Source organism: Tasmannia lanceolata, unplaced genomic scaffold, assembly GCF_043159265.1.
Source record: "Tasmannia lanceolata isolate RefF3 unplaced genomic scaffold, GAP_Taslan_0.1 ptg000020l, whole genome shotgun sequence".
Taxonomy (NCBI): domain Eukaryota; kingdom Viridiplantae; phylum Streptophyta; class Magnoliopsida; order Canellales; family Winteraceae; genus Tasmannia; species Tasmannia lanceolata.
In genome coordinates, this window is record NW_027518697.1 from 16,768,727 (window position 1) to 16,795,546 (window position 26,820).

The 26,820-nt window shown below is 37.2% G+C and overlaps 4 protein-coding genes across 7 annotated transcripts in view; 1 reads left to right on the top strand and 3 right to left on the bottom strand.

Annotated features, from left to right (window-relative positions):
* Window positions 1-2,196, top strand: part of UBC23 (ubiquitin-conjugating enzyme 23) — a 35,477-nt gene extending 33,281 nt beyond the window's left edge. Inside the window, exons 8-9 of the mRNA XM_077363437.1 lie at window positions 792-1,120; window positions 1,862-2,196. Of these exons, the coding sequence (XP_077219552.1) occupies window positions 792-1,043 (252 nt within the window). The 3' untranslated portion in view covers window positions 1,044-1,120; window positions 1,862-2,196. The remainder of the gene's footprint in view (window positions 1-791; window positions 1,121-1,861) is intronic.
* Window positions 2,197-4,760: 2,564 nt separating this feature from the next.
* LOC143854992 (Putative methyltransferase family protein) lies at window positions 4,761-11,446 on the bottom strand. 2 transcript variants are annotated; one of them, XM_077365144.1, is made up of 8 exons: window positions 11,175-11,442; window positions 10,110-10,214; window positions 9,149-9,235; window positions 5,875-5,925; window positions 5,706-5,799; window positions 5,534-5,618; window positions 5,289-5,446; window positions 4,761-5,176 (listed from the first exon to the last, which is right to left on the bottom strand). In XM_077365144.1, the coding sequence occupies exons 1-7, from the start codon at window positions 11,301-11,303 to the stop codon at window positions 5,290-5,292; spliced, it is 708 nt and encodes a 235-aa protein (XP_077221259.1). In that variant the 5' UTR covers window positions 11,304-11,442; the 3' UTR covers window positions 4,761-5,176; window position 5,289. The 2 variants fall into 2 exon arrangements, with proteins under 2 accessions (XP_077221259.1, XP_077221260.1); XM_077365145.1 differs by lacking the exon at window positions 5,875-5,925 and having other exon boundaries at window positions 11,175-11,446.
* Window positions 11,447-14,027: 2,581 nt separating this feature from the next.
* Window positions 14,028-16,293, bottom strand: LOC143853825 (UPF0496 protein At1g20180-like). The gene is made up of 2 exons (XM_077363540.1): window positions 15,828-16,293; window positions 14,028-15,103 (listed from the first exon to the last, which is right to left on the bottom strand). Exons 1-2 carry the CDS (start codon window positions 15,862-15,864, stop codon window positions 14,028-14,030), a joined length of 1,113 nt encoding a protein of 370 aa, XP_077219655.1. The 5' UTR covers window positions 15,865-16,293.
* Window positions 16,294-18,397: 2,104 nt separating this feature from the next.
* On the bottom strand, window positions 18,398-25,654 carry AMS (basic helix-loop-helix (bHLH) DNA-binding superfamily protein). 3 transcript variants are annotated; one of them, XM_077365429.1, is made up of 9 exons: window positions 25,249-25,654; window positions 24,883-25,002; window positions 24,088-24,261; window positions 23,915-23,993; window positions 23,543-23,611; window positions 21,634-22,272; window positions 20,438-20,746; window positions 19,696-19,872; window positions 18,398-18,811 (listed from the first exon to the last, which is right to left on the bottom strand). In XM_077365429.1, exons 2-9 carry the CDS (start codon window positions 24,996-24,998, stop codon window positions 18,614-18,616), a joined length of 1,761 nt encoding a protein of 586 aa, XP_077221544.1. In that variant the 5' UTR covers window positions 24,999-25,002; window positions 25,249-25,654; the 3' UTR covers window positions 18,398-18,613. The 3 variants fall into 3 exon arrangements, with proteins under 3 accessions (XP_077221544.1, XP_077221543.1, XP_077221542.1); XM_077365428.1 differs by having other exon boundaries at window positions 25,152-25,654; XM_077365427.1 differs by lacking the exon at window positions 25,249-25,654 and having other exon boundaries at window positions 24,883-25,135.
* Between the last annotated feature and the right edge of the window lie 1,166 nt (window positions 25,655-26,820).

A 26,820-nucleotide genomic window follows, 5' to 3' on the forward strand; every position in this document is an offset into this window, starting at 1 on the left:
AGTACCATTTGATTTTGCAAGAATCAGCCTAATTGGAATTCACACACACACACACACACACACACACACACACACACACACACACACACACACACACACACACACATGGGTAGCCTGAGTGCCTGACAGCTCAGTTATCTTACTTGTCCAGACAACAGATCGGTGTGTTGTAAATTATATAGGAAATGTTTGTTGATCGTGCTTGTTTCTAATAATGTGAATATCATTCTTATATATTTTGAGGAAAAACGATCAGGTCCACGGCTGCGAATTGAACCAATTGATAGGACCTGCCTGGCGTGACATGGAGCACCCTGCCTTTTTTTTCATTGGTCCTATTGATCCTTTAATCTGTGGGCCAGGGAGGACTGAAGCAGGGCTCTTATTTACTTTGAACAATAAGGGTCTTTTATTTGTAGTGTTGAAAGTCCTTACAAAAGCTTGTTCTAGCTTGTCTTGCTTCCTGTTCTCATCTGACTTGTACATAAATGAATTGAATGCACTTTCTCAGAAATATGCAAAATTAAGCTACTTGAATCCCAGATTTAATCTTGGTAAACAGCTTAATGAAAATTGGCAGAACTTATATTAATTTGATATGAGTATTTTGGTCATTACATCTGCATCACGGGTTCTCCTTTCATTGCATGTAGCGACTTTCTGGTCCTCGATTTTTTCTCATCAATTTCACTAGTGTCACACCAGAAAATTTCAGGGGGTTCCCTTAGTCAATTTTTAGCACTATATTTCTTATCATTGTTAACTAAAAGCACTTGTCATTGGTATTATAGCATTTCGAAGAGCTTGTGAAGCAACATTTCCGGAGGCGTGGTTGTTACATTCTAAAAGCGTGTGAAGCATATATGAATGGTTTCTTAGTCGCTTCTCTCACAAAGGATGCTTGCAAAAGTGACAAGAGTGGGGAAAAGTCAAACTCAGTTGGTTTTAAGCTGATGCTGGGTAAGATTATGCCCAAGCTGTTCTCAGCACTTAGTGAAATTGGAGCTGACTGTCACCAATTTCTGCACCTGCAACAATTATAGCGAGTCTCTGGGACTTAACATTTCAAAAATTATTTTAATTCATGGAGATGGACGGTGCAAACTCTATCGTTACAAAGGTACTACACTACTACTTGCCAATACTCCCAACTTTAAAGTCCTGTTGCTTATATTATGACCATGGATTTAAATTTCAGTTTCGGTTTCGGCCTTGGCTGAAATTCGGAAAAAAAAAATTGAATTTCAATTTTAATCCGAAATTTCGGCAAAATTTTGCATTAAAAGTAAAATTGTAAAGAAAAAATCATTTTTCCAAAATTGCGGCCGAAATTTGGACAAAATCTGAAATTTCGGGTTTTGTGGATTTCAATTTCGATCCCAACCAGAATCCGAAATTTAAAACCATTACAACTGTTTCATTCATCTATTACTTGCCAATAGTCCCAACTGTAAAGTTGCTGTTGCTTAGAGTAATTGGCTGTTTGACATGGTATCATAGCAATTGCCTCATGGCAGGTCTTGGGTTCAAAACTCATCAACTCCTTGATATTAAAAATCCACGTGCAAGGCCAACCCAAAAGAGGGGCCACATGTGCCACGTGTACGGCCAACCCAAAAAAGAGGGGCCCCACGTGAGGGGGAGTGTTGAAGTATAAATGATTAAATAACACCAACTCTAACAGCTTAAGCTATTGGAGGAATTGCTTGTTTCACACTTATCTTATGACTACAACTGTTTCATTCATCTTGTCTGCAATATCCTTCCATAAATCTATTCTGAGAGGTTTTTTTTTTAGTTTTCTTTTACTGTATTTCCTTTGATTCTTTAACTGCGAGATTTCTTTGGATCAAATTCGCAGGTTTTCCTCTGATCAACAGAAAAAAAAAATAATTTAAATCCTTTATAACAGCGGAGGTTGAAGACGAATACTCTTGGCTCGGCCTTGGCACAGGCACCATCCATTTTGTAATTGAAGACAATGTTTGATGTTAAGGAGTTGGAATGGCAGACAGAGAATAAAACTTTAGGGAGCTTCATGAAATGTATGCCCCTTGTTTCATTAACAATGAATTTTTCTTTAATCTGCAGAAGCATTTACATTGTTTTGTTGTTTATACTTTATAGTGTACAATGGGGTGTGATATTTCCACCCAAAAGTAATTGCAAAAGCCCCATCTTGGGCATTATTTGGTTTGCCCTTTATTAAGTAAAATATTAAGGTGATACGAGTTAGGGAAATAATGTTCCCACCCATTTTTTGTTGCATTTTTATCCTCTTTTGTTTTTCTTTTCCTTAAAACAAACATCCATAGGCCGATTTTATCACTTTTACAGTTTTACCAATGTCTATAATTTAGTCATGGATGGTTCTTCATCATTAGACTTTTCATTTCAGGTTATTTGAAGTATTTGGACTCTTTATTTAATTTTTATCTTAGGGATTTGCTAGGCAATTTTGCGGAAAGCCATTCTGCGGCTGGCTTTTGCATGTGAGAACAGCCGCACATGTTGAATTTTTGACAGATTTTGTCTTTTTCATTTGATTCATCTGACATCCGCAAAATGGCTTTCTGTGAAATTGCCAAGACCAAAAAATTATCCCCAAAGAATAACTTTAACCCTCTGATCTGTTGAGGGATAACACACTACATAAACATCTTCAGATCGGAGGTTATATCATCCTCCTATGGAGATAATTTCTGGAGCACAGCCTATTTAATAAAGGACCTAACAAATGAATGGTTTGGATCATCCAACCATGTGGGCCCAACTCATAATCTCTTTAAGTTGCTATCAACATCCAATGGAAAAAAGTGTATAGTTGTGTCATTATAAAAATATGGTAAGAGTGGATAACCGTCCCTAAAAACCCAATTTTGAGAGATCACTATCACACACAACTATGTCTTACTCATTGAACCCGGAGAACGCAGGGATTGAATGGAAGCAATCCTTTGTTTGGATTGATTGGAGGGGTTATAGTGGAATGAAAAAATGGTTTAATGGACTGGGGAGGGTCGACTCCTGTTTTTCGTCGCTCTCTGAGGATACGATTTCTCAATTTCCGCCATTTCCTCAGTATGTCTTTGATGATCGTCCTCCTGTCGTACAAGCATACAAGCCCGTTCGAGTCAGGAGTTCAACTGGGTCGAGATGCAGGGGCGCATAACCAGCAGAGATCGAGCTAATTATAGTTGAATCATCATCGGTGGCGGAGGTATGGGGGAGGCAGGAGTTTGAGTTTACGCAGCATAAGGGTACCTTTTCTCGACCCAGCCATTGAAGAGGCTTTTGTTTAGTCAGGACGTTGTTCCCTTCGCTTCTGGTGGTTTTTCAACCCATTGCTTCGACTTGGTATATTGCGTCGGATCCGCTCAAACTCCGACAGACACCGCATTATCTGCCATCATGGAAAAAAATTCCTGACTGCCAGACATGGCCTAAATCTTTCTTCTTTTCTCTACTGAAGATTTTCTCTTCCTCTTGGCTTTGTTTCTTTGGACTTAAAATGGGTTGACAACAAAATTTATACCTAGAAACAGATTCTCCCCCTTTAGAACCAATTTTATGCCCATTTTAAGTGGAGCTTAAAGTTGTTTTACGTCCATTTTACATTTAGGCTCTGTTCTTTTCAACGTAAAAATGGACGTAAAATTTGTTTTATGTTCATTTTTACAACATAAAACAAATTTTACATCCATTTTTACGTCGGAGCCCGAAAGAAACACAGCCGAGAATAACAAACATTGTTTCAAGCTCGGACTCGGACATGATCAGTACACTTACAGCCTTTGATTTGCATGTTAGGATGGATTCTATAAAGCTACGTTCGTGTGCACATTTGTTTTTTCTTTTAACTTTTGAAGAAGTTGACAAAACTCTACAAAAGAAAATGAGATTACAAAGTCAGATCATGCAACAAAAGCCTAGAATACATTACTAATCTAGCCCCTCTCAATTTGAACTCTACCACAGCAGCGTCCGTTTTAAAAGCTTCTCGAGTCAACTCGGTTTTAACTTAGCTAAGGTTTTGTCTGAGTTTAAGCTTTGTCCTACTGAGTCGATAAAGAACTCTTTGACTTACCCGACAACATAAAATTATTGACTCTTTTTATCTTGTGTGGGAGCTTCGATTCCTTTTAACCTTGCGTGAGAACTTTGTCTCACCCGACTTGATAAAAATTTGACTGCAACAATCATAGACTAGAATCCTTGTTAGCCTAGTTTTAGCCCTAGTCCAAGTTATTAAACACCGATTGTAACAACTTAACAGATGTGTTTTGTGCCTAATCTGAGACGAAAACTTGGGTCTGTTTGGTTGCAGGTAGTTGCATCGTAGAGTAGTGGTATAAATAGTCAACTGGGAAGAGACGAGCATTTGATTTACCTAGAACTTACCTCGTAGAATAATTAGAACTTCCCTTGTAGAATAATGGTAAGTAGTGTTTGGTTGTCAACCCCGTAGCATCTGTCTCAAGAAATCCAAGCAAAATTCCATATTTTTTTGTGGAATTTGGCAGGGATGTTATAAGGAGGGGACGAGGATGTCACATCGGCAACCAAACCAGGGATTTTGATGATGTGGCACCCACATGCCAAGCAAAACCCCTAAGCTATCCTGGCTTTTATGCAAGCATAAACACCCAAGAACACAAGTCAAATTGGAAGTCACCGGGCTTGGTGATCTCATCACTGAGCTGCAAGAGAGAGAAACTGAACTTTGTGTAGCAAAATGACTAAGAATGACAGAATGGGAGTAGAAAAAATCCAATCTAAATCCATGGAATTGCAGCACATTTGAAATCTCTTCCTTGAAGGATAAAATGATACAAACCACTGGTATGGAGGATCCATCATCTACATTGACATGAAATTTTATCCCCTTCAACATCTACCAAAGCCAAAGCCCCGAGTTGAAATGAACAGCAAGTAAATTTAGATTCATCAAACCCAGCAAAATGGCTTGAATTTCTTGTAGGAGGAACCCAGTCATTCTATTTTCTTCTAACATCTAACAAAATAGAGCTTCCTCATATAGTAAGTAATCCTTGAAGGGTTCTGATCAAAGATGCATTTTTTTCTGGTTTGTCATATCCTTTTCTCCCCATTACATGTTTTTCCTTTTAGCAGCCATATTGCAGTAAGTATGCTGGATGGAGTGGTCCATCAAGACCTTGGGAGTCCACATAAGAAAGAAATTTACATGAAAATTGAAGTGAAAACTTATGGAACCATATTTTCATGAGAAGCGTATCCACAAATGATATTCCAATTAGATGTGTTACCTTAGGTAGTTGACGGTCCGATCAATGTGATCTCCGCCAGTTGAATGTTTCCATGTAAACCAGATGCTTTTCGAGGTGGCATGAATGAGAAGGCATCCAAAAGTTTCGTGCATTTCAATCCCCATTTCATCATCAAGTACTCAATGAGATGATGCCCACTGCACGTCAAGACAATGTCTGGTCAAATTACTCATGCAAACATGTGGAAAATAAAAGAACATTGGAACATAGCACGAAAGAACGACCTCTGGTTGTGGTAAGTTGTTAAGAAGACTGATCCAGGAGAATTTTGTAACAAGAATGTCACAGTTGTGAAGAGATCGTCAAAGTCTAATCAACGAACATGGTCAAAATTTTAGCCACAGCATGTATAGAAATATTTGTTTTGAATCAATGGCGCTCTCCTAGTAATCCTACCGTTAGTATCATATAAAACATCAGCACCAAGGACAATATTTGGGTACAAATTGAATAAAGGGGCATCCCACTCCCCCCATGTGAGCCCCAAGATCTGCAAAATTTAAAGAACCATTTGAAAATTTTCCAATAGGTTTGCTTTCTAGCAAGATGAAGGATGATAGTTTACATTACAGTTGATCTTATTGAGGTCACACATTTTTCTCATGTTGTCCAGTACCTGCAGTTCCAAGCATAAAACTATCAGAAATTATATTCCTCAAATGGCTAAAGAACCAAGTGAATTTACAGCATGTGAATGGAAATAAGTGGAAAGGGATTAGAAGTTTAGAACTGCTCTTAAGTTTGTACATCCAAGTTACAGGTATTTGTATAACGTTATCAGTATGTTTAGTAGACAATTTTTTTTTTTGATAGGTAACAATTTATTCAAGAAAGCAAGTGATGTATGATATGTGAGGGACACGATGTCCCAAACAAAATGCAACAGACTGCACAAAGAAATACAATAGAGAAAACTCAGGGTATCCCAATGTGTGAGCTGTCGAACATCACCAGGCCCGATGCACTCCACCTTTGGCCAACCCGTCCGCCACCTCATTAGCAGATCTTCGCATATGTTCCAATCGCGGACGTATGATGCGAATAAGATCCCTTAACTCGTCTAGAACATTAGATAGCCTCCAAGGACCGGGACGGCGGTTCAAATGCCCACGCAATGACATTTGCCGAGTTCCCTTCAACAATGATCGGCCCAATGTCATGGGAGTGAATACATTTCAGGCCGAATAGAAGCGCTCTCGCTTCAGCCTCTTTAGCATCACAGAACCCTATTTGACCAGAAAAAGTCATAACGGTTGTACATGCAGAGTCACGTAGAACACCTCCTATGCCTGCCATCCCCATCTTCCCAAGTGACGAGCCGTCGAAATTCAATTTGAACTATCCTTCAGGCGGAGCTACCCATCGTGGTTTACTTACCCTAGACAAATGCCTCTCCGAAATAACGGAGTGACTGTTCCGAAGGATATCAGTGGAGATCAATCCTATTAACAAATGCAGAAATAAAGATTCAGGAAACTATGTAACAATTTTGAGCATTAAAAGCCCTAAGAATCACCACTGAATGCCGTCACAAGGATATATAAGTGACTGGTGCAAGCACAGTAGCCGTGCAGATCTCTTTTGGTCTATCAGATAGTGGGTCATTCGACATCCAATCAAGGCCAATGTAATTAAGCTAAACTTTGCCAGAGTCAATCAAGGCAATAAAGGCCTAGTAGATATAGAGGTATTTTTTCTCAACTCAATTGGAGCCGCCATTCTCTCCCTCGGACCTGCTTGGTGAGATAGATTCCACTGTGGTTGACACAAGTATTTAAGACTTGGGCCTCAGATGCATCCAGAACAGACGTTATATGGCAGTTTGGTGGACTACAAATAGCAACTTGTGGTCCAGATGGATGACAAAGGCAACAATATCCCATGGAAGATCACAGATTGATTTGAAGTGATCATGGACCTCATAGAAATCTAAAGGGATATTCAACTGGAGACAAGATATGCAAGAAAAAGAATTGGGAAATTCAACTAGATTTAACTTACAAAAGAGTTATTAATATATTTTCTATAACAGCTACAATGATCACATAATTGCAAATATGAAACACTCACAAACAATAAGCATGATAGTTAATTTGACAATAATACCATATATTTGAAGTCTGATAGAAAATTTGACAAATAGATTAGAAGGCAATAATGTTGGTTCTTCTAAGAACAAGAAAAAAAGGAAACCCCTACATGGGTACACAATTTTATTAATAATATGAGCTAGAAGCCATGGACCAAAACTCCTATGAGTCATACACCAGAATGCCTTCAGTGAATTACCTTCGACCTAGTCTCCCTGCCAAACACTTATAAAAGATATGCAAACCACCTAGATTTGGTTACATTTGAATCTTTCATGGCGATGGGACCCATAAAAACTAGCATAACACCCTCCCGCACATTATTGTCGCTTCACACTCCACCAACTCCATCCAGACCCTGGTTCCCTAACAAGCACCCATCAAAGTTTAACTTTGAGTGGCCGGAGATGACAAAAGCAAACTAGCGTGTCTTCTAATCTTGATGATCTGCATTCCTAACTTCCACTTTTGAAAGAAGTCGTGTCAACAAACCCCACAACTCTTTCCTCACAAGAGCCCAATTGACCAACAAACTATTAATTTCAAGCATGATCTTGTGAAAAGTACTGATATTCAAGCCTGATCCTCAAAATTGTGGTGGTTCCTTTGCTTCCGCAATATCCACATCACCGCAAAAGGAGTGAAGGCCCACAAAATCTTACCTCTAGCTCCAAGGCACCACCAACCTTGTAGAAGTCGGCCAAAAATCCTAAAAAGACTAACGTCAATCTGAATGATTTGAGAAGCATGCCCCAAATGTGTCCAAAGTCTCTAGACATCGAACAATGGGTGAAAGTGTGATTTACCAAATCTTTCATGCCTTTTCATAAAGCACATCTATTTGCTATTTGGATAATTTTCCTCTATAAAACGTCATTATTGTTGATCTTATTTCAGAACTACTGCCTGACATAAGGCTTGAATTCTTGATGGGATTGGACCAAACTAAATCTTCCCCTAAATCCTTTCCTATTAAACTGCTGCCAAAAGGGAACCGAAAAGGGATTTAAAGGGGAATTTTGCTTGAGATTCCGCTGCCCAAACTCTATGAGAATCATCCACCTCAGAGAAAGCCGAAGAAGTTGATCAAACTATCAACTTCGGCATCCTTATGATTCTCATGGAAAACCCATCCCCATACAACCCCTCCTAGTATTGATGGTGTATAATATCAAGACATGGTGCAATGAGCTTATACAAGTATCCTAGTATCATAGATGGCCCCGTCCCAACCACACCCCTTGTGGAAAACTAGGTCATTCAGTGCCCCGACTTTGTCTGCAGATTGCTCCAGGGGGAGGCCATTTTAGTCTTTTAGATCCCCCTATTTTCGAATTATTTAAAAACAAATTGATTTTGATCCAACAAGTATAATTGACCATCGTTACAGACAGATGAAGCTGTTCAACATGTAATCCTTCAACTCCCATCTATTACACATCTTTAGGAATGCAGGTAGAAGTGAAAAGCCAGCAATCGGACAACTTTTATGGAAATTCGAGCATGGATCAATATGAGAGTAAGCTCTGCCTTCCCTCTTTCAAGTTTTAACTACAAGTCCTCTAGCTATCCTTCATTATAAATTAATCTTCACAGTCCCAGACACAAAAGAAAAATTATCTAGAAACTCTAAAACAATTGTGGATTGCAAGGAACCCTTAATATTTATGATGGTTCCAAACAAGACATATTCTCAAATAGTACGTGATAGATGGTAAAAAATCAAACTCCAAATCAAACAAGTACTACCTCTAATCTGTTTGAGCTGTCACTCAATACAACATCTGATCCTACTTTAGCAGCTACCAATCCAGGCAAGGAAGTACCAGCCCCAAGCTGCTCCAAGTAGAATGCATATCAAATGGTTAATACAGCAGAGTCAGCAGATGACTTCATGGTTACAGGAATCTAAATGGCATCCATCATCAACAAAAAAATAAATAAATTCAAAATGACAAAATATTCCAATTACACATACATTCATTTTTCGGGCTATTGTTGCTGGTTCGGTTCAAATGTGAACATAGTTAAATTAAATGACGGAAAACCCAAATATAAAAGATGACTCAACAACATATTTTAAGGTCACAAGTGTTTAAGTATAAATGATTAAATAATACCAACTCTAACAGCTTGAGCTTTTGGAGTAATGTGGTTGTTTCACATGGCATCAAAGCTATTGCCTAATGGCAGGTCCTCGGTTCAAAACCCAACAACTCCATGATATTTTAAAAAAAATCCATGTGTACGGGCCAACCCAAAAGAGGGGCCACATGTGCCACATGTACGGCCAACCCAAAAAAGAGGGGCCACGTGTGAGGGGGACTATTGAAGTATAAATGATTAAATAACCCAAAAAAGAGGGGCCACGAGTGAGGGGGGAGTGTTGAAGTATAAATGATAAAATAACACCAACTCTAACAGCTTGAGCTTTTGGAGTAATGTGGCTCTTTCACATGGTATCAGAGGTATTGCCTAATGGCAGGTCTTGGTTCAAAACCCAACAACTCATTGATGTTAAAAATCCACGTGTTTGGCCAGCCCAAAAGAGGAGCCAGCTGTGCCACGGCCAGCCCAAAAAATGAGGGGGAGTGTTGAAGTATAAATGATTGAATAACACCAACTCTAACATCTTAAGCTTTAGGAGTAATTGTTTGTTTCAGAAGAAGATCATAAAAAAGAGTAGAAAAGGCTATAGTAATGCTACTACCTCGACTACAGAGGCCCCGGAAAAGCGCGATCTTTGCTGCCACACATACTCGGCAAGGACAATACTACATGGCCAGACAAACATTCCATAATCTTCTTCCATATTCTGTGAAAAAACCAAAAACAAAAATGGCATTTGCATATTGATTTTCTACAACTAAAGATAAGTAGCATCTCTATACAAACAAACATACCCACCAGGCATGTGTGGTGACTTGTGAAGAAAAACTCCAAAAACTGTGAGAATTTGATGTGGGTGTGATTTTTTTAAAGTTACATCTCTATACTAAGAAACTTACCCACGAAGCATGTGTGATTATTTGTGAAGAAAAACCCCAAAAACTGTGAGAATTTGATGTTGGTGTGATTTTTTGAAGTTGCATCTCTATACTAAGAAACATACCCACCAAGCATGTGTGATTATTTGTGAAGAAAAACCCCAAAAACATTGAGAATTGGATTTTGGTGTGATTTTTTAAAGTTACATCTCTATACTAAGAAACTTACCCACCAAGCATGTGTGATTATTTGTGAAGAAAAACCCCAAAAACTGTGAGAATTTGATGTTGGTGTGATTTTTTAAAGTTACATCTCTATAGTAAGAAACTTACCCACCAAGCATGTGTGATTATTTGTGAAGAAAAACCCCAAAAACTGTGAGAATTTGATGTTGGTGTGATTTTTTAAAGTTGCATCTCTATACTAAGAAACATACCCACGAAGCATGTGTGATTATTTGTGAAGAAAAACCCTAACAACTGTGAGAATTTGATGTTGGTGTGATTTTTTAAAGTTGCATCTCTATACTAAGAAACTTACCCACCAAGCATGTGTGATTATTTGTGAAGAAAAACCCCAAAAACTGTGAGAATTTGATGTTGGTGTGATTTTTTAAAGTTGCATCTCTATACTAAGAAACATACCCACCAAGCATGTGTGATTATTTGTGAAGAAAATCTCCAAAAACTGTGAGAATTTGATGTGGGTGTGATATATATATATTTTTTTTGGTTAGATTTGATGAAATGAGGACTGGTAAAAGGAGGGGAATGAGTGGAGTACGTACCTCTATGATTTGGATGGAAAAAGCATCTGTGTAACCTAATTTACCGAAGGAATGCGTAGAGATAGTACTCATACGAGGGAGAGAAGGAGAAGTAAGGCTTGTATGTGGGTCTTCTTCTTCTTCTTCCATTGTTCTTCTGAGAAAATAGAAGAATAATCAATACACAATCAGTTTCGGACTCAAAATACATGGGCTCTTTGCTAGGGTTTAGTCCTCACTGTCCTAGGCCCTGTTCTTTTTGGATTTAGAGAATTGATTTTGAGTCGAGAATTGATTGTTTGACACAAACTCTATTTAGGACCTTCTCCTTCTGGATTTTTAGAATTGATTTTAGTCCAAAATTGATAATTTGACTAAAAAATAAACACAATTTTGAGTCCAATAATCACTTTTGGACTCTTACAAAATGAATGGGGCCTTAATTAGATTCCAATAATCAGTGTTGGACTCAAAATCAATTCTCAAAATCCAAAACAAATGGGGGTAACATTTGGTGGATTTTGGTTCTCAAGGATCAGTATCTGTCTGAAAAGGGATTCTGCTTGTGTTAATAAATAGATTAGTGTTTATTAAGTGTAATGCTAAACTCAAGGGCACCCTGGCAAAAATCAGCTGAAAGGGCGCTACCTTGGAGGAATTAAGCGAATGACACCAATTCCATATTTGGGCTTATTATCTGTTACAATTGGGTGTTTTGGGAAGGCTTTAATCCTCCGAGCACTAGTCCACCCGTTTCTATTGGTTAAAACAAGGGGACCCAGGACTGAAATGATTGGAACCATCCTTTTTATATATGTGAGTTTAACTTGAACTCAATTTTTCTCCCCCTTCCATTTTTTCTGGCAACAATCACTTTCTTTCTTACAAGGAATGCTGGCTTTATTGTTAGTAGACTTCTTTGCTTTTTACTAATGGATGAATTGGTCAAGAAACCCCAGGGAAAACTACTAGAAGCCCCTAGATCAAAACTTATGCTATATAGTTACTATATAGCAGAAGAGAAAATGAGAGAATTTTGTCCATTTAACACGTCATTGTGTGGATGATTTTTACAGTTTTTTGCCCTCCCCACATATCTGTACATACTATCTATGTGAGGTTAAAAAATGTATGAATGTTCGAAATTATTTGCAAAATCTGTGGCATTAACGCCTCGCTGGTAATTTCGAATCTTGATTTGCTAGCCACCTTCTCTAAACACTATTTCTTGAAAGGTTGCTAGCAATATCACTTGAAGAAAGAAGCTAGCAATAATAATCATTACGGAGTAAAGTTTGGGAGGGAAATTACGGACAACGGGTACTTAGATATGACAATTACGGAAAAAACTACAAAGAAGAAATATCAAAATATGACAATAACGAAAAAACTACTTTTCTTTATTAATTTTTTGAGGATATTACAAATTCCGCACACCTATAAAAATATTTACAAATTCCGGGCACCTTCAGACGAACAACAGATTATGGAAACCTCTATAGATTGGAGGGCAAGGATCAGCCTATGGAAATGATTTTACGGGCACAACCTATTGATGTTGTGTTCCATCACATGGATGGTTTGGATCAACCTATGATGTGGTCCGTACAGTTCTTTGTCGGGTTGTGCATCGCACGGGGATTTTTACTAGTATATATATATGAGGAAACGGTTCCTATACATATGTGTAGAGAGTTCTCTACACACTAGCTTAAAATACAGTGGGGGCCCACATTGTTTGGGTGATCCAAGCCATCCATTTTAAAGGCCCTCACATAGATAGGGTGTCTACAAAAAATCAAATCCATAGGATCATCCCAACCCTACGATTTGTGGAGGTAAAATGGATGTCTTTAAACCTTCACAAATTAGTCTATTTTTTGCCTCCACAGTTCGAATGGTTAGGATGATCCTATGGATCTGATTTTTTGTGGACATCCTATCTATCAGAGGGCCTTAAAAATGAATGGTTTGGATCACCCACATAATGTGGCCCCCACTGTATTTTAAGCTAGTGTATAGATAACTTATCTACACATGTGTGTAGGAACCGTTCTCTCTCTCTCTCTCTCTCTCTCTCTCTCTCTCTCTCTCTCTCTCTTTATATATATATATATATATATATATATATATATATATATATATATATATATATATATATATATATATATATATGAGACCTTTATTATTGGGTTCTGATCCTCATAGAGGCCGGATTTAGATGCCTAGTTCTGCTCCCATAAAAGGTTTTAACCCCATTGACATAAAAGCTGCCTAAATAGGTGATATTTGATCCTCTCAAACTGGAGCGTTGTGAGTTCTGGCAACCCAACGATCTAATTTGGTAGAGAGGCCTATTCTCTTCTGGCTATTGCTGTGTGTGTGTGGGGGGGGGGGGGATAGATGTTAGGGATTTTTGGTAAGTAATCAAGGGTAATATCGGTAAAAATAAACTTGAAAGTTATTTAAGGTGGAAAACCGGTTGTATTGGTAATTAATAAAAACTTGGGGGATTCTAGTATATACCTTTTCATACAGTACATTTTTAGTAGTTTTCCCTAAAAAGAACTCAGACCCAACAATCTAATTCAACGGGAGACTGGGAAAATTCAAAAGTTTTTTTTCAAACTCAGACCCAACAATCTAAACTGGGAAATTAAATTCTGAAGTTTCTTCAACTTCCATTTTTCCCCTACTGCATCTCCCGTGATCTTCCTTAAAGAAAAGAAATATTTGTAAAAGAAAAAGGAGGGAAAAAATATTTGTAAAATTTCCTACGTTTTTACACATGAAAAAGTATAACTTGAACCAACCCTATTCAATTTTTATTTGGAGGGAAGGGAAAACCCATTACAAGATTGGGAATTCAAGCCATCATAAATGCTGTTGGTGCACAAATATTTCTTGCAGCAAAAGCTCTCTCCCTCTATTAATGGCAAGAAAGCACAAATAGACATGCTTTTCAAGCTCGTCTAACTGTTCTACAAAGCAAGAAACATTGTTCTCAAACTCCTCCATGGCTTTTTCTAACAAGTGCCTTTTCTTGATCCTCAAACATATACTAATAACATTTTTAATATGCTCAAACTCGTTGTTCAACCGTGTTATAATTCGACTCATAGTGTCAAAATACCTATTGAGTTTATAAGCCCCCCACGTCGCTGCATCCATCTGTGCACTAAGTCTTGTGATTGATCTCAGTTTCAGACGGCGTACTGATCTGAACTTTCGCTTAATGAACTTTCGCTTCAAAAATGTGGTCGAAGTAGTAATAACAATAGGTGTGGCTGCAATTCCAACACAACTATGCGCTGCTAGGACTATTGCAGCCACCGCAAGTCCGCCCAAAGAAACTATGAGGCAAATTCCCAAAGTCTTTTTGCAAATTCTGAAAACTTTCGCCCTTCGCCGGACCTTATTGCGTTTAGATGTCAGCCTTTTGAGCGTAAACCCAAAGAGTTCATGAATTTTCCGGAATTGCACTTGGTTTGATCCTGAGAGCGGGTTTTCGAGCGTTTCAAACTTCATACACTCAGCAATAATCAGGTGGCATTGTTCGTCGGCGTAATCACCGGAGACCACATTAGTTGCATTAATTAGCCTTTGAATTATATCATAATTTGCGCGTGTTTGATAGACGGATTCAAGGAGGAGGCCGCAGGTCTTGCAGGCCTCGAAACTGTGGGAAAAGTAATCGAGGACGAGGTCGTGAAGGTGGGACTTGTTGATCATGGAGAGTAGGATGTTTTGTGGAGGTTGGATGAGGCATTCAGCGATTTGTATGTATGAAGGTAATGGAGAAAAGGGGGAGTGTTCTTCATTTGTTCTTCTTAGTAGGCCTTGAACCTTGATCCACATTTCTGAGTATGAATTGGTTCTAAAGGATGCACTGTATTCCTGACTGACAGTTCTGTTAGGCAAGTTGCTGGGGTGATCCCTTTGAAATTCACCTGTGGAAGAATTGTGGAAGAAGGTTAATCAGAAATCTTATGAACCCAAAATTCACAAGCTTCAAAAACCCATGATACTCTCACTATTTCTAACATTTCATGAAAAAAGAATGACTTATTTAAGAAAAAAATGAAGAGCAGATAGAGCTGCATACAAAAGCTTTCTCATCATAAATCTTAGGAACCCAATATTCATAAACTTCAAAAACCCATGATAATCTCACTACTTCTAACATGTCATGAAAAGATGGACTTATTTAAGAGAAAAATGAAGAACAAATAGAGTTGCATATAAAAGCTATCTCATCATAAATCTTAAGAACCCAATATTCATAAGCTTCAAAAACCCATGATATAAAAGCTATCTCATCATAAATCTTAAGAACCCAAAATTCATAAGCTTCAAAAACCCATGATCCTCTCTCTACTTCTAACATTTCATGAAAAAAGATGGGTTTAAAAAAATGATGAAGAAAAATAGAGATGCATATCAAATGCATTATGTATTTAAATTAGCAACTGGGATCATTTGCATCCACACTTTTAAACTTAGTTTTATCCCTTGAAGATCATTAAGGACTTACATATAGAGTTTGACCCATTGAAGAATAAATAGGTACATGAAAAATATCTAATTACCTGAATTAATTTCCACAATAAAAACCCATCTACTGAAACATGCATGAAAGCAAAAAGGAAGGGAAACATTTTATACAGAACTCACCTCTTGATCTATGATGGTAAAGAAACTTGGGCCACATTTCTACTCAGAGATTCAGGAAAAAAAAATCTCTTGCAATGCATTCAAGTTCTGAGTCTTCTGACCACCAACCAAGTCTCTTTTCTTTTTTCTCTCCTGTTTTATGCCTCTTTTTGGATTCTTTCTGTTGGGGCTTCTTCTTCTCCTCTGTTTTACCTCGCAAAGTATCTCACTGTCTTTGGAACGAGAGTTTTTGCTTCAACTGCTACAAGACACAAGCTATGTTGAAGGGAAAAGGGAAGAGAATTTATAGAAAGCAATCTCCTATCTCACCTCCTTCCTTTTGCTGATTCAAACGTTTTTTTTTTGGACTGTTTTCCCGCGGCTGCCTGAAACATGGGACTCATTCCTTCTATCTTTTTACACTAAAATAAATATGGGACTCGTTCCCTCTCTCTCTCTCTCTCTCACTAGTAAAACATGGGACTCATTCTTGTCTTTATACGTTGACAAGACATGGGACTCATTCTTCTATCTTTTTGAGTCAATAAAACATGGGTCCCTCTCTCTCTCTCTCTCTCTCTCTCTCTCTCTCTCTCTCTCTCTCAATGGAATAGATAGAATTTTCCTTGCAATCTCCTCGATCTTAACTTAGACTACAATTTAATGGCTATAAGATCTTGAGACAATGCCCTTGTGATTTAGACCATCCCACTTGACATGAACATGGTATAGCTAGGATATGGACAATTACTCCTGTGGGCCCAACTATAATTTTTGGCATTATTGATAGGGAAAGTTATATCCCCCTCCCTTTTTTTTAACTTGTACCTTGGCACTGCACTCTTTGGTGTTGATTTTAAGTGCGAGATTGTATGAATTCTGATTTTATTTTTTTTTATTTTCTATTTTATTATTTATTTATTATTATTTTATTTATCAGCAGTCACTAGCACTAGAATTTTTTTTCATTCAAATCGCAAAATAATAGTATACTATATATAAAATATTAAATTTTGTAAAATAGAAAAATGAGATTTTTCAAAGAGAGTTCCTTTTTTATTGTAAAATGGTATTTCCATTGAAAAAGACGCTTGTTGTGAAAAGGTGTTATTTTAAATAAAAGGGTGTTTTCATTTGAAAGGGTGCTTTCATGTATTTTCATCTTCTATAAAAGAAGGCTTGAGATCTCATTTTTAATAAGACTTTCGCCTCTTTTACTCTTCTCTATTTGTAGTTTTCTTACGGGCCCTTGTTCTTAGTGTCGGCATTGTATCCTGGGACTTATTTTCTAGTAGCCACCTGCATAAGTGGGGAAATTAAAGTCTTTAAGAGAAAGCTTCGACTTGCTTGCCTAGTTCTTTCTCTTTCTCTCCAATTCTCTTTCTTTGTTCTAAAACGTCACTTTTTTCATCCTTTTCTATCAAATGATAACTCAAACAATGACTGCTCTTTTACATTGGAGGGGGTTGTCCCAAGTAAAAAAGGTGTGAATACGTCATTTCCGTATTGATAGATAATAAAAGGTAGATTAATGGTCAAATTTGAACGTGTAAAAAGCCTTTCCATCATAGGTTTAGGACAGCTAGGGTGTGTTTGGCAACCATTATTTAATGGGATTCTACTGTTTTTTACGTGAGTAGAATTAGAAAAACAAAAAGATCTTGAAAATTCCGTTCATCTACCAGACCAGCAAAGCACATTTTTTGTTTTTCATTTTCTATTTCAACTAAAAAAATGAGATTCTTCGGTGCGACTCATAGTGACTTCTGAAGATTCTCATTAATCTGTTTCTACCTGTTTAATCGGGAGAGAATGAGAAAACTTGTTGAACCCGCTCTAGATGAATGGTTCTCTTAATGTTTACCTCTAGTCCTCTACATTAGTTTTAAAATAAAAGGAAGTTGCTAGATTGATGAGTGAGACTAAGTGTAAAATTATTTGCCCATTGATCAAGTGATCAATAAGGGGTACAAGGGTGACATGAATGTTTTAATGTAGTCCTCAGTTCAACTACATCAGAATTAGAAGTTAATTAAACCGTTAGAGTTCTGTTATTGGTGAAATTCTTAAGCCGATTCTCTCCATCAAAGATCAGCTCATCGAGATCCAACCTAGAGCGAGTATCCGTTGTGGCCAATCGAGGTAAGTTTCTAATCTTGTTTTGTATTCTTGTAATTTTCATGTTAGATTAGTATAATTCCGGTCCTGTTTGGATTGCAGGAATTTTCTAGAAATGTTTGGAAGAATTTTTTTCCAGATTTTTCTACTTTTCCATTGTTTGATCACACATTGAAAAAAAATTAACTTCAACCATTGCAGTTCAGGTTTTGTTTAAAAGAACCTTCAATTTATAAGGGCATACCTCTACATAACCTATGGTTATATCGATCCCTCTTAACTCTTGGAAATAAAAAAAAAACTTACGAAAAAAATTTCTGCGAGAATTCTTGTTTTTCCTCCAATCCAAACAATACCTTAACTAAGGCCCTGTTTGGCTTGCAAGAAAAATGCTTCTTAAGGAAAAAAATTCCCAAGAATTCTTATTTTTCCCAAGAATTTTTTCCTATTTAACATTTTGAGGAATACTGAACTTCACACGCACACATCATATATAAAATCTCTTGTAAGTACAACTCAAGGTTTGTTGCCATTAACCTACAAGAAGCTAGAGACAGTTTTGAGACACTAACAATTTAGAAATTTATAGAGATCAAGTACTTCCAAATCCATGTCTTATTGTTAAACATGCCATTAAAAGATAAAACTAGAGAACTAGAAATGTAACCTTAAATTCAATTATTTAGGAATTAGGGTTGATGATGGAGGTGGTGAGGGTGGTGGTGGGAATTGAGATGATGGTGATGGTGATTATGGTGGTGGTGATAATCTATTGCACCATTTTCTGTTGCTCTTCCTTGATCCGACCACACTTCGTTTGGATTTCGCGTTAGCTCCAGCAATGAATCCCTCACCTGTTCTGCTTGAACAACTTCATCATCCCTCTTCTGTAACAAACATAGGCTATATGTTAGCTCAATCATCTCAGTTTCTTTACTTAAAGCCACTGTGGATGCCTCTCAAAATAATTTGAATATAATCTTATGTGGAAATGATTTTGAAGTAGAGGTGCAACTCGGGTTGGGCTCAACATGAACCCGACAGATTCAACCCGATTTCGACATGGGTTTGGTTTGGCATTTCTTCATGTTGAGTTAGGTTAGGGTTTGGAAAAGCCAGCCTGATTTAATTTCTGATTGGATTAGGGTTGAGGCCTTGGGTAACCCAACCGGACCTGACCTGAGCCCAACCTCGTCCCCTTAATTTTATTGCAATTTCAAAATCTTAGGATTTTTTATTTTATTTTTTGTTAATTTTTTTCTGTACCGAACCCAACCCAAACCAATTTGGAAAATCGGGGTACGGTTAGGGTTGAGAGATTTAAAGCCAGGATGGGTACGTAAAGGGTTGAGCTTCCTTGACCGAGGCTTGAGTTTGCTTGGGTTAGGGATGAGGTTTTGGGTCCTCGGGATAGCCTCAACTTGACCCAAGCCAGCTTGAGTTGCAACCGTATTTTGAAGTTAAATATGATTATTTGCAAATAGTGATTATAATAGTTTTAGAAATGATATAGTTAATGGATTCAAAAGAGGCCTTATATAATGTCCCATTTACAAATAAGATTAAACCAAAACAATTTTATTTGCAAATATGAACCCATTTTGCTGGCATCTCCGGCCCTTAATTTCCAAACCCATATTTAAAAAAAAAAACTATGCTATCAATTCTTCCCTCATTTAGCCATTCATACTAGAGATGAATTTACTGTGAAGAGGAACATGGAGTTGGAAACCTACATCTCTAATGGAGTCTAATAAATATTATGCCTTACCTCTACTTTGAGAACATTCAAAACCAGGCAGCTGAAGGTGGTCACATTGGCATTAGTGACTTCAAGTCCAAGAGAATTCAAGGCCTCCATTAACCTAACAAACCCACCAGGCTTGTTCTCACAGAAGACCTTCAAAAAGAACTCATTTCCTCCGACTTGGCTCACATCCACTTGAACCTACATAAATTAGTCGATACATGAAAAAATATAAAATCAATATCAAATGACTCACTAAAGAAAAGATTCAGAGATGGTCTAATTGCCATTTTCATCTTCTAAAATGTTCCAAGAAATCTCAGCTGCACTTGAAATCTTTCATTATAAATAGCTTATTCATCTTTTTCTGTAGCATAAACGCAAAGAAATTAATAGACTGGATTCCCTCAATGTTATCAGATGGTTGAAAGGAAGTCATTGGAGATTTGATAGACGAGATTTAGGGGCAGGTGGTGGCTTCTTCTATTTCCTTTCACCATGTTAGAAGGTCAGCTAATTCAGAAGCCAATAGGTTAGCTGGGAAAGGCGTAGCTAGAGAGTGCCTAAAGCTATTCAATTTTGGTCCTCCTTGAGGGCTATGTGTTATTGATCCCTTTCTTGTTTTTCTCATTTCTTTGTACTGACCAACCCGGTTGCAAGGATTCCCCTTTCATCCTTCTTAGTAATTTATTGTCATTGAAAAAAACACAAAGAAATGAAAGATCTGATAGAAAAAATAGTATATAGCTTGACATAAATTACATACCTCCATCTGTTGAGTCTTGTCTTCGGTAAAGGAATCATGGTTTTGTTTCACAAGATCAGCTGTTCTATTACTCAAGGAGAATGCGTTTCCATGATCTGTTGTTCCTATTGTCGACCCATTTGGAGATTCCTCGTCACCATGATTAACTGCATTTTGATTTGGGATCTCTAATTGAACAGTGTTGTTTCCAGTCGGCTTCGCTCCGTCTTCATCTGGTGTTTCCTCAAGCTCATCTTGGAGGTCCTTTGCTTGCTTTTGTAACTCCTTCACGTATTCAATCGCATCTCCAAGGATTGATGCTCTATCCATCTAAAAATCATCAGAAGGACTTGGTTTAGAATGAACGAATCCTTTTTAAGTTCTTATACATATATATTAAATTGATATTTCGATTATTTTTCAGCTATATTGCATCAGTATAAGTACGAGTGTCAGAATCCAATACGGGTGCCGCCAAAAATATTTTAATCAATTCTCAAATTTTAGTTTTCTTTGTTTACATAATAGTACGGTTATAATAGGAATATATAGAAAATAGTAATGGATTAAGTATATAATGTTTTGTTTCCAAATGAAAAGCTTACTATTAGGATGAATAAAGTCAAAACATGCTAGCTCCACTTGTAAAATTGTTAGTAGTATTCAGAAAAATAGATAAGAAAGATATAGAAGTGTCATATTGGCCATGCTTGGAAACCGTGAATTTTTATATGGAGCATGTTTTTTTATGGAATAGAATATTAGCTTACCATGTATTGAGTGAGTGGGAGAGGGAGAGAATTGAGAGGGCATGAGTGAGGAGATGGTATGAAGTAGCAGAAGAATAAGGAAAACAAAAGCTCTATTTTGAAAAGGATTTTTTTCTTTTTCCGTATTTTTCAGCTACTTCTCACCCTATCTGCATGCCCTCTTAATTATCTCCCTTTCTCACCCTCCTTGTTCCTCTCCCACCACTTGATAAACTAATATTCCATTAAAAGTTTTTTCATGGCTGCCAAACATATTGGAATCCAACACTTGTCCGACACAGGTACTTCGCCCATTCATAAGAATTCGTGTAACATAGCTTTTGGGTCATAAAGTAGTAAATTGAAAGCCCCCCAAACCAAAAGGGTGCTCACATGCTTGATCATCATATATTTATCATTTTAATCTTGAAGAACCAATAATGGCAACTTAAATAATCTCAGTATTACCTTAGTAATCTTGGGGACTAAAGCCCGTAAAGCGTAGAGGCGATCATTGAGCTTCCTCCTCCTCTTCCTCTCTGCAACAAGGTTCTTCGATTGGTTTCGCCTTCCAGACCTACCCACAACCTTCTGATCTTCCTCCTCCTCCATCTGATCACTACAATCTGATATCGAATCCCCTCGCCCATTCTCCATTTTAACTGAATCCTTCTCATAACCGGGCTCTTTTGACTGGTGCAAGTTTGTAACACCAGCTCTAAGGGAATTTTGCAATGCTAATATGTTTGAAAGCTCGCTATCCGGTGGCTTTTCAATAGTGTCTCCAGAGCCTTCGAAGAATATATCGTTCTTGGGTTGATTATCGATGAAATTCAAAGAGGAATTGTAGAGGTTGGTTTGGTCAGACGTAAGATTCCATGGAAAATTTAAATTATCAGTAGGGAGAGGAATCCATGGCTGGAAATGGTCTGAATTTTTAGTGGTGTAAAAATGTTTTGGTGGGTGATCAATCGGGTTTTCATCGGTGAATCCATCGTTTAAAGGCGAGCAATCAAGAGGTTGGAAAGTGGGGTTTTGAAGAATCATGGTGGCTTCTTGATCCCATAAGGCCATAACGAATTCTATGATCTTCTGATCTTCAGGCACCTGTAAGTTTTTATACATATTTAGTTAGCAAAACCAATATTTATGTATCTCTTTTTTTCTGGTTTGGTAAAATGGGCACGGAAAGATTGTTCTTTTGATTCAAGAACGAGAAAAATATTATATTCCTATCACCCAAATGGTGTGTTGCACTTGAGAGATTGTTACCTGCACTTCACTTTCATTATTATTTGGGAAGTGAAATATTGGCCCCCCTTTTTCTTCACTGGGCCAACCCCTCAGAAGAAAAGGGGGGGTAAAATAATAATGATATTGGTACTACCATGCTTTGATAATTGCACTAACTCATAGTCTTTTATGATTTAAACAGTTGCCAAAGGTTATTACAGAGGCCAACTAAAAAAGAAAAGACAAGCTTAGTTTGTGCAATTATTAAAACATGATAGTATCAATATCAGTATGGCCTATATTTATTGCAGCTTCTTAAGAATGGAAATAGAGGGTGGAAATGTTTAAAAGAAACGGTTTCTTGGCCCTGTTTGGATTGTAGAAATTTTCTTTAAAAGTTTGGAAAGGAAAATTATTCCTAAAATTTTCAACTCTTTTACACATCAGAAAAAGATTAATTGAACCAACCCTGTTCAATTTTTATTTAGAGAGACCTTCAATTTATGATGATATTCCTCTAAATTAACGGCAATTATATCATTTCCCTCTAAATAGTTGAAGGAAAAAATTTCCAAAATATTTTTTCCATCAAAAATGTTTTTCTAACATTCCAAACTGGGCAAAAGGGTAAATCTATAAAACCAAGGAGAATAAATATCATTTAACAGTTTCCTTTCTCTCTCATGATTTTTTTTGTAGAAAATCTTGAGAAAGAGAGAGATGATTTTAGCACACTCTTGTTTTGATAGCCACATCCCTCTATTTATTATTACATTTTTCCTCTTAAGAATCCCAACAGCCAGCAGAAATATTCAAAAGGAATAGAAGGGGTAAATATATCAACACAGGGAGAATAAATATCGGCTACTGATATTCGCACTATCATTTTTAATAATTGCTCAAACTCAGCTTGTCTTTTCTTTTTTAATTGGCTTATGAGAGCTTCTTGATAACTATATTCATTTTTGACAGCTGTATAAAAAGACGAGATGAGTTAGTGCAATCATAAAAAGTGATAGTGCCAATATCAGTAGCCTAAATATCATTTAACACTTTCCTTTTTCTCTCTTAATTTTTTGCATGAGTGAGTGAGAGAGAGAGAGAGAGAGAGAGAGAGAGAGAGAGAGTTTAGGGGTTCTTTTACTTGTTTTGCAACGAAAAGCTCTACCAGCCCTCCTGTCACCGGAATCAATACCTTGGTTTTAACTGGTTCCTGCAATAAATCGTTTGAAAATTATAATATTATCCTTAAACAGAGAGAAAGAAAGAGAAGATGAACTACCCAAAAAAAAATCACAATATTCGCACTACCATGTTCTGATAATTGCACTAGCTCACCTTGTCATTTACTATTTATCCAACTGTCAAAGTTTATCACTATTGCAAAAAGGAAACTCTTGGAGCCCATTAAAAAGACAAGTTGATTTAGTGCCATTATCAAAACATGGTTATGCCCACAAAAAAAAAGGAAGAGAAGAAGTATCAAACAAAAAGAAATAGAAGATGAAGTACCCACATCTGAAATGTTAGCATCCGAGGTGTTTGATTGGTTTAACCATATGGGTTGGTCAGATATCAAAACCTGAGTATAAGTCCTGTTATAATTAAGGTCACAATTAGAGATTTCTTCTTAGTTTTTGGGTGCTATAAAAAGAAAAGGAAAGAAAAGAAACAGAAAGTGATATTTACCCTGAGTCCAAAGGGATGGAAGAAGGCAATTCAGCTAGAGCATCACATGCTTTGGTTCTTGGGTGTTGAAACATTACATCCCTGCAAGGAATCATGGGAGAAACTGGAAACAGATTCTCTTCTTTCTGATTATTCTCAGCTCCCCCACAACAGCATCCCATCCATTCAATAAACCTAAAATATGTGAAACAATTATCCAATTACTCCAAAAGCTTAAACTGTTAGAGTTGGTGTTATTTAATCATTTATACTTCAACACCCCCTCTCACATGTGACCCCTCTTTTGGGTTGGTCACACACATGGATTTTTAATATCAGGGAGTTTTTGGTTTTGAAGGCAATACGTCTGATACCATGTGAAACATCCAATTCGATCCCCGGTTTGGATTGCAGAATTATTTGGGAAAGTTTGGAAATGAAAAATATCTCTAAATGTTCCTAACTTTTTTTAATTTACATACTAAAAATGATATCTTGTTCCAATCTTATTGAATTTTTACTTGGGCGGACCTTCAATTTGTGATAATATCCCCCTAAATTAACTGTAATCGTGTCATTTCCCTCTAAATTGTGGAAAGAAAAAAATTCCTAAGAAAAAATTTCTGTAAGAAATGTTTTTATTGCAATCCGAACAAGCTAGTTTCACAAAATATACATCAAAACATCCAAATTTTTTAGAGAGAGAGAGAGAGGGAATGAATGTGTGAACAGCAGAGAGAGAGAGAGAGAGAGAGAGAGAGAGAGAGACAGGGGGGGAATGAATGTGTAAACAGCAGAATATTGCAAAATTCTTACCTTTGGTCAATACCCAATTTCCAAAACACACAATAGTCCCAGCTTTTCAATCCTAGGAGGGGTCTTAGTCTCTCTATTGGGCTTTCCAAAATGTTCATGTCTTCTCTAACAAGCATTCCCCTGCAAATGAACATGGTTTTTTTTTTTTAACAGAACAGAGAGAGAGAGAGATAGAGAGAGAGAGAGAGAGAGAGAGATTTCTACAACAGCTTCAGCTCTAAGTTAAATCATTTTAACGGAGCAAGGCATTTGTCAGTAGAATTTCATACCGGTCTGAGAACAGCTCCTGGGTTTTATGAGTATAAATTAACCTCTTGTAACAAAAATAAGCTAACAGAGGAAGGATTTGTCAGTAGGGTTTCATACCGGCCTGACAGAAGTACTTTCTCCAACTCTCAATGACTTCTTTGACTCAACTATGAAAGAAAACAACCTACACAAACTCTTCTGATAGCAATGGATAACTTCTCCGTGTTCAAGACAGAGACTACATCACATACCCTTTTAAGCAAAAACTCATATTCCACAAAAAGAGGGGGAAGAAGATACTATAATCTTTCCTTTACTTTGAAAAGAAAAAGGAAAATTGGGGACCCAGATGATTAAAATGAAGAAAAGGGGGGGCTATATAAGGGATAGGATAAGGAACCCAGATGATTTTTATTTTATTTGGAGGCTGTTATAGGTAGGTGAAGTGCAGTGAAGGTGTGAAGAGATTTGTATAGATGGGTTTTATTTGCTGTTTATCTTTCCTTGTGAGGAGGTTTGGTTCTGTTGGGAAGGAAAGAAAAAAGGAATCTTAGTGCAATGAGAACATACACAAGTACAACAACTTCCTACGTTTTTTCAGCACCCCGTTTTGGTTATTTTGTTCTATGAGACAGAGGTAGGGAGAGTACACGTTTTGGTTGTCATAGGGAGAGGTTTATTCTGAGCTTTGGTGTTTGTACTTTCATGTTCCTCTTGCTCTCGCTTTTCTGATTTTGCTTAGTAGGATGGGAGGAAAAGATATTTTAGGGCATGTGAGACTGCCATTTAGCAGTTCACTTTGCAGGAGAAAACAGCCACATAAGCTCACCTTTTAGCACATTTTGTCTTATTGATTTGATTCATCTGAGATGGATATTCTCTCATGCAAAAGTGAGCCACGAAATGACTTTCTGCGAAACTGCCTAGCAAATACCATAAAAATATGGGAAATGATATATTTGCCCCTTTTTTTCCTTGGTGTACAAGGGTAGTCATAGACAAGGTTTTAAATTTCAACCGAAATTTCAGGTTTCGGTGGATACCGAAATCAAAATTGGGGAAACTCGAAATGTTACTTTATTTCGACCGAAATTTCGTTTTCCTGAAATTCCGAAACTTTAGGAAAATACGTTAAAATATTCATTATTTAATATTTCCCTGAAATTTCGGGTGAAATTAATAGAATTTCAGCCGAAATTTCAGGGAAGATTAAATATTGCTTTTTTAGATTCCGTCAGATTTCGAACGAAATTTTAAAATTTTGGCAAAAATTTCTGTTTCGGTGAGGACCGGTACGCATTCCAAAACCGAAATTTAAAACTTTGGTCATAAATACACTAGAGGGGGCTAGCCCACTGAAGAAAAAGCGACAAATATATCATGTCCCAAAATTATTCCACGAAATATTAGTAGGGACAGTATTTGCAAGATGGACTTTGAGGGAGAGACTTGAGAGGGTGGGAGGGAGGGGAGCATGAAAAGCCCCTGAAAATCAGGGGAAAAAAAACCCAATTTGAAGTGAGTAATCTTTCCACTTTTTTAGGGATTTCTCATGCTCTCCATTTTTCACTTATTAAAGTCTCTCCCCTCCCCCCTTTGTCAGCTCTATGGGTATTAACGAATCCACTTTGGATCAGATCTACCTATATCTTAGTCACAATCCATTCAAATCCCTTATCGGTGTGATCG